Source organism: Panulirus ornatus, chromosome 14, assembly GCF_036320965.1.
Source record: "Panulirus ornatus isolate Po-2019 chromosome 14, ASM3632096v1, whole genome shotgun sequence".
In the NCBI taxonomy this organism is placed as follows: domain Eukaryota; kingdom Metazoa; phylum Arthropoda; class Malacostraca; order Decapoda; family Palinuridae; genus Panulirus; species Panulirus ornatus.
In genome coordinates, this window is record NC_092237.1 from 47,863,512 (window position 1) to 47,875,541 (window position 12,030).

The 12,030-nt window shown below is 41.1% G+C and overlaps 1 protein-coding gene across 1 annotated transcript in view; it reads left to right on the forward strand.

The window, feature by feature from the left end:
- Positions 1 to 12,030, forward strand: part of LOC139753382 (proteasome adapter and scaffold protein ECM29) — a 130,711-nt gene that overhangs the window by 92,161 nt on the left and 26,520 nt on the right. Inside the window, exons 20-21 of the mRNA XM_071669814.1 lie at positions 1,669 to 1,839; positions 6,145 to 6,390. Coding sequence (XP_071525915.1) covers positions 1,669 to 1,839; positions 6,145 to 6,390 — 417 coding nt within the window. The remainder of the gene's footprint in view (positions 1 to 1,668; positions 1,840 to 6,144; positions 6,391 to 12,030) is intronic.

Sequence of the window (12,030 nt, forward strand, 5' to 3'; positions counted from 1 at the left end):
TTTTTATCGAGGATGTAAGGCATGTGTACGTGTAGGAAGAGAGGAAAGTGATTGGTTCTCAGTGAATGTAGGTTTGCGGCAGGGGTGTGTGATGTCTCCATGGTTGTTTAATTTGTTTATGGATGGGGTTGTTAGGGAGGTGAATGCAAGAGTTTTGGAAAGAGGGGCAAGTATGAAGTCTGTTGGGGATGAGAGAGCTTGGGAAGTGAGTCAGTTGTTGTTCGCTGATGATAGAGCGCTGGTGGCTGATTCATGTGAGAAACTGCAGAAGCTGGTGACTGAGTTTGGTAAAGTGTGTGAAAGAAGAAAGTTAAGAGTAAATGTGAATAAGACCAAGGTTATTAGGTACAGTAGGGTTGAGGGTCAATTCAATTGGGAGGTAAGTTTGAATGGAGAAAAACTGGAGGAAGTGAAGTGTTTTTAGATATCTGGGAGTGGATCTGGCAGCGGATGGAACCATGGAAGCGGAAGAGGATCATAGGGTGGGGGAGGGGGCGAAAATTCTGGGAGCCTTGAAGAATGTGTGGAAGTCGAGAACATTATCTCGGAAAGCAAAAATGGGTATGTTTGAAGGAATGGTGGTTCCAACAATGTTGTATGGTTGCGAGGCATGGACTATGGATAGAGTTGTGCGCAGGAGGATGGATGTGCTGGAAATGAGATGCTTGAGGACAATGTGTGGTGTGAGGTGGTTTGATCGAGTAAGTAACGTAAGGGTAAGAGAGATGTGTGGAAATAAAAAGAGCATGGTTGAGAGAGCAGAAGAGGGTGTTTTGAAATGGTTTGGTCACATGGAGAGAATGAGTGAGGAAAGATTGACCAAGAGGATATATGTGTCGGAGGTGGAGGGAACGAGGAGAAGAGGGAGACCAAATTGGAGGTGGAAAGATGGAGTGAAAAAGATTTTGTGTGATCGGGGCCTGAACATGCAGGAGGGTGAAAGGAGGGCAAAGAATAGAGTGAATTGGAGCGATGTGGTATACCGGGGTTGACGTGCTGTCAGTGGATTGAATCAAGGCATGTGTATGGGGGTGGGTTGGGCCATTTCTTTCGTCTGTTTCCTTGCGCTACCTCGCAAACGCGGGAGACAGCGACAAAGCAAAAAAAAAAAAAAAAAAAATCCTTTGTAATTCTTTCACTTTTACTCTGCCTTTAAACGGTGAGATAATTACTCCCTCTGTTTAGCAGATAAAAACTTGACCACTCTTTATGCTTCCATACACATTTTCCAGTTCCACTTGCCAGCAACTTCACCTCTTTTCTGCAACGCCATGCTTACCACTTCATAAATAAACACCCCCTAACTTTTCCATATTTTGATATCTTTATTGCTTTTCTTATCTCCTTTTTGTTGCCTTCTTCCCTTGTATATACTTGCTCTTTTCATCTTTTCCTTTTTATTGGCATCCTTCCAGATATCATTTTGTCTGTCTTCTTAACTTCAGTCCTACTATGCCAGTAGACAGACTTCTTTTACAACCATTTGTGATCAGTTTTCTGAGATATCCACTCAACCTCCTCAAGCTTGATCCTTTGTCACATGGTTTCTCCCAAGCTTATCATATGCACTTATTTCTTAAGCATAAGTCTCTTCTACATTTATTTACCTCCTCCACAAAATTTTTCTTTCTTTTAAGTCAATTTCTAATCATAATATATTTTTTTTAGGGCGCTGCATTTGGTTTTGGGACTCTTGCATCTCAAGCAGGCACCCAACTGGAGCCATATCTACCCCAGATTGTTCCTAAGTTATACAGATACCAACATGACCCCATTCCAAAGATTCAACAACCTATGACTGCCATCTGGAATGCATTAGTAACCGATAACAATAAAACTGTGAGTACTGTTTAATGGTTTTTAGTTTTTCTTAATTTTATATGTTTTTACTGCATTTGTAAGGTAGCATCAGGAGCAGATGCTAAATTCCCTGCTTTTTTCCTTCATCTGTTCCTTCTGGAAATTAATGATACAGAATGGGAAGATTCCCAGCCCCACACTTTTGCCCTTCTTAGTTGCCTTCTACAGTATGCCGGATATATATGGATAGTATTCTTTCTCTCTTTTCCCTTTATTCTAGAACCATGGTTCCCAAACTAGGATTGTAAGGATGTTCCTGAGGGTCACAGTATGGTCTTGGGGAAAAATGATTTTAGGCAAGAACTATGGAGACTCACTTGTCGTAGCCATCCCCATGAGGGAGTTCCAGAAGGGAACAGGCATCAGAGATATTGATAGAACTTGGGGAATTATGAATGATCACAGAAATACTGTTAAGAAGAGAATGGGTTTGAATAAACCCTTCATATTTACTTGGCACACATTCAAGTCAGTCTTTTCTTGTACTTGCACTTGTACATCAAGTCACCTAGTATGATAGTGAAGACCATCAGTCGTCCCTCAATACCATTGTTGCCACGTTTGAGGATTCACTTGCGTACGAGAGAGGGTTGAGGCCTAATTAGCAGAAACAAAGTAAGGATTTTCTTGTATCATACCCAATAAAGCTCTGAAGGTGATTTGTTGATGTGGAGCAGTGCTTGTTCAGAGGGTTTATGATTATATGGCTTTGAATTGGAAGATATTGTCGTTGACAAGAATATGAATGATTGAATGAGTCATTGGTGAGAATATGTAGGGCTGAAAAAGGAAGTGCTGCCATTTCCCTGTTTAAGGCCTTATAACCATACATATTTCCCTCAAAAGTGACTTTTTTCCCCAGTTTTTATAATCAGTTTATGATTGTGCTGTGTCTGTGTGTGTAAAAGCTGCATGAACAATATAGTACAGCATACATACAGTGTCTGCAGAAATCCTTGTCCATTGCCTCATACATTTTCAAAGGCGATGACACACTTGCATTTTAATACTTTGTCATCTCTCCTTTGGCCTTGATTACCATCTGCAGACATCTGGGCATGGAATTGGCAAGGATTCTGAAATATTCTAGGTATGTGTTTGGTTCTATAGGGTCTTGTTCTTCTGAATGAGTTGAGGCACTGACGATCTGTTACAGGAAACAGCAGCCTGATTGTACATTCTGAGCACCCAGTGCACCTAGATATCTCATATGTACATTTTCTTCCTTCCAGGCAGAAATTTGGGCTTTTGAGTCTCCAGTGTAGAAAGGTAAAAGCCAACCATCTTCAAGCATAGGTGGAAGAATATGGAAGAAGTACTTTGCCCAAAAGTGAAATTCTCAAAATTAAGTGGTGGCCTGGAAGAGTAAAGAAAGAACATTGTTTCCATAAGACAGCATGAGGCATACTGTGTGAATTGCTAGTGCATACATCTTTAGAAACACTTGTGTCAGCAGCCAAATGTGCAATGATTTCTCCCTGAGAGCTTCATGTATTTGTAACCACAATATATCGTAGCCATGTATCGCCTTTAGAAATACTTAGGGATGAATTTTTTTTTTTTTTTCTGACACTGTAATGCATTACATATCAGTCTATTTGGTCACTATGTTGGTAAAAGATTATATTTAGGGTCACAATCAAAATGTTTGGGAAACCTCCTGTGATTTCTCTCTCTCTCTCTCTCTCTCTCTCTCTCTCTCTCTCTCTCTCTCTCTCTCTCTCTCTCTCTCTCTCTCTCTCTCTCTCTCTCTCTCTCCCCCCTCTCTCTCTCTCTCTCTCTCTCTCTCTCTCTCTCTCTCTCTCCATGTTTATTTACCATTTTCCACGTTAGTGAGACAACACTAAGATTAGATGAAGAAAGGTTGCATCCACTCTCTGGCTGTCATATGTAATGCACTAAAACTACAGCACCTTATCCACAACCCACCCAGAACTTTTCTCCATGAGTTACCCTGGACATTCACATGCCCTAGTTCAGTCCACTGACAGCACGTCAAACCCATTATCCCACATCTTTCCAATTCACTCTATCCCATGCCTACCTTTCACCCTCCTGTATGTTTAGGCCCTGATCACTTAAATTTTTCTCCACTCCATCCTTCTGTCCCCAATTTGGTCTCCCCATTCTGTTTGTTCCCTCCACTTCTGACACATGTACCATCTTTGTCAACCTTTCCTCACTCATTCTCTCCATATATCCCAACTATTTCAGCACATCTTCTCTTTCAACCATACTCTCTTTATTGCACACACTTCTCTCACCCTTTCAGTACTTACTTGATCAAGCCACCTCACACCACATATTTTCCTCATACATTTCGTTTCCAACATATCTACCCTCCTCTGCACAGCCTTACCAAAAGCCCTTGTTTCACATCCATATGACATTGTTGAGACTGCTATCCCTTAAAAAGAAAGATAATGTTCTCTTTCCACACATTCTTCAGCGCACCCAGAAACTTTGTCCCTCCCCCACCCTGTGACTCTCTTCCACTTCCATGGTTCCATTCATTGCCATGTCTACACATAGGAAGCTAGACCACTTCACTTCCTTCACTTCTTTCTTCAAACTCGCACCTCAACTATCTTGTCCTTCAATCCTGCTGAACCTGATACCTTGCTGGATGTGGATAGGAAGCTGTGGTTTCAGAGCATTACACATGATAGCTCGAGTATGGATGTGGCCTTTCTTTGTCTGTTTACCTAGCGCTACCTTGCTGACACAGGAGGTGGGAACTGTTTCCTATGGGGTGGGATGGTAGTGGAATGGATGATGGCGAGCAAGTATGAATATGTACTTGTGTGTACATGTATCAAGGGTGTAAGGCATGTATATGAGTAGGAAGAGAGGAAAGTGATTTGTTCCCAGTGAAGGTCAGTCTTTAGTATGGGTATGTGATGTCTCCATGGTTGTTTAATTTGTTTGTGGGTGGGGTGGTTAGGAAGGTGAATGCAAGAGTTTTGGAGAGAGGGATGAGTATGCAGTCTGTTGGGGATGAGAGGGCCTGGAAAGTGAGTTCGGTGTTGGTTGCTGATGATACAGCACTTGTGGATGATTCATGCGAGAAACTGCAGAAGTTGGTGACTAAGTTTGGAAAAGTGTGTGAAAGGAGAAAGTTGAGAGTAGATTTGAATAAGAGCAAGGTTATTTGGTTCAACAGGGTCGAGGGACAAGTTAGTTGGGATGGGAGTTTGAATTGAGAAAAATTATAGGAAGTGAAGTGTTTTAGGTATCTGGGAGTGGACTGAGTAGCGAATAGAACTATGAAAGTGAAAGTGGGTTATAGGGCGGGGGAGAGGGGAAGGTTCTGGGAGTGATGAAGAATGTGTGGAAAGAGAGAATATTTTGATGAAGAATGTGTGGAAAGAGAGAATATTTTCTCAGAAAGCAAAAATGGTATGTTTGAAGGAATAGTAGTGGACTACAGATAGTGTTGTAAGGCAGAGGATGAATGTGTTGGAAATAGAATGTTTGAGGAAAATATGTGGTGTGAGGTGATTTGATTAAGTAAGAGAGATGTATGGTAATAAAAAGAGTGTGGTTGAGAGAGCAGAAGAGGGTGTGTTAAAATGGTTTAGTTATACAGAGAGAATGAGTGAGGAAGGATTGACAAAGAGGATATATGTGTCAGGGGTGAACCGGAAGACCAAATTGGAAGTGGAAGGATGGAGTAAAAAAGATTATTTTGAGTGATTAGGGCCTAAACATGCAGGAGGGTGAGAGGGGTGCAAGGAATAGAGTGAATTGGAATGATGTGGTATACCGGGGTCGACGTGCTGTCAATGGACTGAACCAGGGGATGTGAAACGTCTGGGGTAAACCATGGAAAGGTCTGTGGGACCTGGATGTGGATAGGGAGCAGTGATTTTGGTGCATTACATGTGCCAGCTAGAGACTGAGTGTGAATATATGTGGCCTTTTTGTTTGTTTTCTTGGTGCTACCTCACTGATGCAGGGGATGGCAATGATGTTTCCTTGTGAGGCGAGATGGCGCCAGCTATGGATGAAGGCAAGTATGAATATGTATATATGTATGTGTATGTGAGTGGACGGGCCATTCTTTGTCTGTTTCCTGGTGATACACTGACATGGGAAATGGCATTGAGGTATAATAAGAAAAAAATTATATAAATGCACATGTATACGTTGATATACATATGTACATGTGTAAATGAGTGGATTGGTCTTTCTTCGTCTGTATCCTGGCACTACCTCACTGACGTGGGAAACAGTGATCAAATATAGTGGTGATAATAATGATACTTTTTGTTTTCTTTTCAGATTGAAAAGTATTATGACCCCATCTTGTGTGATCTCATCAATAATTTAACTCACAATATGTGGAGAGTGAGGGAGTCATCTTGTCATGCCCTCACAGATCTTTTGCGAAGACAGTCAGCTGCCAGTGCATTACATCGAATGAATGAATTATGGACTACACTTTTTAGAGTTTGTGCCGATATCAAAGAATCTGTTCGGCATGCAGCAGAGAAGACATTACAAGCATTGAGTAAAAGTTGCATCAAGGTAATTTTGATATGTTCATTAATAATTGTTTATAAGCTGTATTTTTCTTTAACCCTCATTACTTTTTCTTTACCTTTGTAAATGTACTTGCAATATAGAGTACTTTATTTCCTTTTTTTTTTGTTTTTTGTTTTTTAATGTGTTATCAGTTTGATTACCCCTCATTTAGTAACCTTTGCCATTTTACTTCTCTTTCTCACCAAATAGCAGCCACACACATTAAGCATCTACAAATTTAAACAAATACTTACAGTAGAATCCCGCTTAACATGCTCGGCACCCAATCCCTTGCCTCAAGACACGACCCCCCCTTTACTCTTGCCACTTCTTAACCACCTACCAAGCAGAAATAAAAAGTTTGCTCTTGCCTCTCACTTTATCAACAATTACTCACAAGTCTTGCCCTCTCTCCCATCTTCCCATCAAGCACAATACTGATAAAACATACTTACATTCTTATAACTCACCAAGCACAAAACAACCTCCCTCCAACTCAGAATTAGACTTCAATGCATCAGACATTCACTCATCTGAGACTACACTCCCAAGACATGTAGATATTAGAAAGTTTAACAACATTCTGCACACCAACCATCACTCCGGCATTACAAATTTTCACACACACTTCCAAACTCAGTCACCAACTTCCGTAGCTTTTAATAGAATCTCCCACCAGTGGTTTCATCAGCAAACACCTGTCTCGCTTTGCAGTCCCCCCTCATCCCAGTAGATTGCAAATTTGCCCTTCTCTCCAAGACTTGCATTTGTCTCCCCATCACCCAATCCTTGAACAAATTTAACAGCCATGATGACGTCACATACTCTCTCTGCAGACCAGCCTTCTCTTAGAACCACTCAATCTTTTCTCTTCCTATTTGTACCCGCACCTTACATTCTTTTTAAAAACTTCTAACTGGTGCTTGCAGCTTTCTTCCCAGACCATATATTCCTAATGCCTCCCACAAGTCACCTCTAGCTACCCTATCATTTGCTTTTTCCAGATCCATAGATGCTGTACACATATCCTTCTGTTTCTCTAGATTTTTCTCACATGTTCTTTAAAGTAAACACTAGATCTACACTTTAAATACCACTTCTGAAATCACATTTTTCTCCTGAATCTGATGCTCCATACATAATTTCATCATCTCAATCGTCCCTTTCCCATACAAGGTACATTCAACAAACTTATACCTATGTATTTTGAAAACTCGCCTTTATCCTTCTTGCCTTGATGCAGTGGCACTGTACATGCATCCTGACAGTCAACAGGCACCTCACCATAATCCATATACACTTTGAAAATCCATACTAACCAATCAGCAACACAGTCACCCTCATTCTTATTGAATTCAACTGCAATGCCATCCAATCCAGCTGCCTTGCTACATTTCATATTATTGAAGGTTTTTTACGTCATGTTCTCTCTTCACCAAACCACACTCCACGGCCCTGTCACTTCACATATCACCCTGACCCAAACACCCTACATGCCACCCTGCCATCAATCACATTCAACAGTCCTTCACAACAGTCACTCCATCTCTTTTCATCACTGCCTGTTACCACACCCCTGTTTGCCACTTTCACTGTTGTTTCCATTTGTTCTCTTGTCTTTGCACACTGTTAACAACCTAGAATATCTTATTCTCCCTGAAGTTACTGATACTTGCTCACCTTAACTCTCATCTGTCCTCTTTTCCAACCTCTGCTCCTTCCTTCAAACATACCCATTTGTGCTTTCTGAGATAATGTTCACTTTCCACGCATTTTTTGTTGCTCACAGAACCTGTGCCTCCTCCCCCACCCTATGACTCACTTCCACTTCCATGGTTCCATTCACTGCCAAGTCCACTCCTAGATATCTAAAACACTTCACTTCCTTCAGTTTTTCTCCACTCAGACTTACATTTCAACTAACATGTATCTTCACCCTGGTGAACCTAATGACCTTGCTTTTATTTACATTTACTTTCAACATTTTCCTTTCACACTCTCTTCCAAACTCAGTCACCAACTTCTGCAGTTTCTCATTCACATCAGTTACCAGTGCTGTATCATTTGTGAATAACAAATGACTCACTTCCCAGGCCCTGTCATCCTCAATAGATTGCATACTCGTCCCTTTCTCCAAAACTCTTATATTTCCCTTCCTCACCACCCCATAAACAAATTGAACAACCATGGTGGCATCACACACCCTTGCCACAGACTGACCTTCACATGGAACCAATCACTCTATTCTCTTCCAACTCATACACATGCCTTACACCCTTGATAAAGGATTTTCACTGTTTCTAGTAGCTTACCTCCCACACCATATATTCTTATGATGTTCCACAAAGCATCTCGATGAACCCTAGCATGTCCCTTCTCCAGATCCATAAATGCCACATGCAGATCCATCTTTTGTTTTAAGTATTTCTCACACATTCTTCAAAGCAAACATTTGATCCTCATATCCTCTAACACTTCTGAAACCATATTGCTCCTTCCCAATCTGATGCTGTTTCCTAATGCTACCTCGCTAACGCGGGAAACAGTGATCAAGTATAATAAAACACACACACACTCCCACACACACACTTGTCCTATGCCTTAAATACCTAGGGCTGGTTCTCTATTACAACACTAAAAGTTTGGGGATTTTCCAGCACCTCTGGTTTTCAAGTTGCATACTCTGACCTAAGTAGTAGAAGTAATTTTTGGTTTTTCTTCCCACCTACATGGACTGCCGGCATTCAGTCCAAAAATATACAGTCACGTAATATTTGAATACATAACTCACTCAACTCATTCCTTGTAACTACATTTTTCCTTCAGGGAGCTGTATTGTGCTAGCACTGCCTTTTGGTAAAACGATAGGAGTAATGAATAGAAGTAGTAGGTAGGAACATTAGGTAGAAGGTTGGAACATTAGGTAGTAGATGGCAGGAACATTAGGTTGGGGCCTCTGGAAACACTGCACTAGACTCCCCCTCTGCTAGTATCCTGTTTAGGGTGAGGCACTAAAAGGCTAAGAAGCAGCACTGGAGTTCATTAGTTATGTAGGCTGCTTTGCTGTAGCTACTCTCTTAAGGGAGTTCCCTAAGGAAATGGGCATCAGAGATATATTGTGATAGAGATAGATAGATTAGATTAAAAGTTTCATGGTTTAGTCTTTGAAAGGTATTCATATTATAAGAAGAAAAATCTTGTAAAAGTACAAAACGCCACTAACATCCTTTTGAGAGTGTGTGATAACTTGGATTGCTTCATCAGCAGGTGGCATTAAAGACAGGCTGCTGAGAAGTGCTGGATACACGTGACATGTGGGCTTCCACACCCTTTTTTTACGCCTGTTCTTTGAGGTATTGACTACTTAGTTCGTCTTTGTAATAGAATTAACTATTTTCTTTTATAAAGTTTACGATTTTACATGTATTTCACTTGTAATAACATATGGGAATTTTTGCAGAAATATCTGGTGTTAGGTTGAAATCATTTATATATATTACCCATGTTGCCAACTGGGTTCTCTAGTCATGCTTAGCAAGATAAGTGCACATCTTCTGTTTGTTATTGGTATATGCATTTTTTCTTTCTCACTCTGTTCTCTTTCTCCCATTCTAATGCACTCGTATTTATTTCAAGAAGACTCATAGATAAAACACAAAGTGCACATCTTCTGTTTGTTATTGGTATATGCATTTTTTTTCTCTCTCTCCCACTCTGTTCTCTTTCTCCCATTCTAATGCACTCATATTTATTCCAAGAAAACTCAGAGATAAAACACAATATTATCAAGGTATGAAATTCATTCCAACAGTAGTACAGCAAGGTAAATAATGACAATTGATTACTTGATGATGAAACAATAAAGTTAAGAAGATATAACTATTTGTATTATAGTTGTATGGAGGAGGGTGGATGTGTTGGAAACGATATGTTGAGTACAGTATGTGGTGTGAGGTGGTTTTGATCGAGTAAGTAATGAAAGGGTAGGAGATATGTGTAGAAATAAAAAGAGTGTGATTGAGAGAGCAGAAGAGTGTGTGTTGAAATGGCTTGGACGTATGGAGGGAATGAGTGAGGAAAGTTTGACAAAGAGGATATACGTGTCAGAGGTGGAGGGAACAAGAAGCAGGAGACCAAATTGGAGGTGGAAGGATGGAGTGAAAAAGATTTTGAGTGATCAAGGCCTGAACATACAGGAGAGTGAGAGGCATGCAAGGAATAGAGTGAATTGGAATGATGTGGAATACCAGGGTCAACATGCTATCAATGGACTGATCTAGGGAATGTGAAACATTTAGGATAAACTATAGAAAGGTCTGTGAGGCCTGGATGTGGATAGGGAGCTGCAGTTTCTGTGCATTACACATGACAGCTAGTGCCAGGAATGGACAAAGGCAAAGCAAGTTTGAATATGTACATGTGTATAAATGTCCGTGTATGCATATGTATATGTTGATATGTATACATGCGTGTATGGGTGTTTAAGTATAATTATGTGTATATGATAGAGTTGATAGAGATGCTCTGTGGAAGGTATTAAGAATATATGGTGTGGGAGGCAAGTTGTTAGAAGCAGTGAAAAGTTTTATCGAGGATGTAAGGCATGTGTACGTGTAGGAAGAGAGGAAAGTGATTGGTTCTCAGTGAATGTAGGTTTGCGGCAGGGGTGTGTGATGTCTCCATGGTTGTTTAATTTGTTTATGGATGGGGTTGTTAGGGAGGTGAATGCAAGAGTTTTGGAAAGAGGCGCAAGTATGAAGTCTGTTGGGGATGAGAGAGCTTGGGAAGTGAGTCAGTTGTTGTTCGCTGATGATACAGCGCTGGTGGCTGATTCATGTGAGAAACTGCAGAAGCTGGTGACTGAGTTTGGTAAAGTGTGTGAAAGAAGAAAGTTAAGAGTAAATGTGAATAAGAGCAAGGTTATTAGGTACAGTAGGGTTGAGGGTCAAGTCAATTGGGAGGTGAGTTTGAATGGAGAAAAACTGGAGGAAGTGAAGTGTTTTAGATATCTGGGAGTGGATCTGGCAGCGGATGGAACCATGGAAGCGGAAGTGGATCATAGGGTGGGGGAGGGGGCGAAAATTCTGGGAGCCTTGAAGAATGTGTGGAAGTCGAGAACATTATCTCGGAAAGCAAAAATGGGTATGTTTGAAGGAATAGTGGTTCCAACAATGTTGTATGGTTGCGAGGCGTGGACTATGGATAGAGTTGTGCACAGGAGGATGGATGTGCTGGAAATGAGATGTTTGAGGACAATGTGTGGTGTGAGGTGGTTTGATCGAGTAAGTAACGTAAGGGTAAGAGAGATGTGTGGAAATAAAAAGAGCGTGGTTGAGAGAGCAGAAGAGGGTGTTTTGAAATGGTTTGGTCACATGGAGAGAATGAGTGAGGAAAGATTGACCAAGAGGATATATGTGTCGGAGGTGGAGGGAACGAGGAGAAGAGGGAGACCAAATTGGAGGTGGAAAGATGGAGTGAAAAAGATTTTGTGTGATCGGGGCCTGAACATGCAGGAGGGTGAATGGAGGGCAAGGAATAGAGTGAATTGGAGCGATGTGGTATACCGGGGTTGACGTGCTGTCAGTGGATTGAATCAAGGCATGTGAAGCGTCTGGGGTAAACCATGGAAAGCTGTGTAGGTAT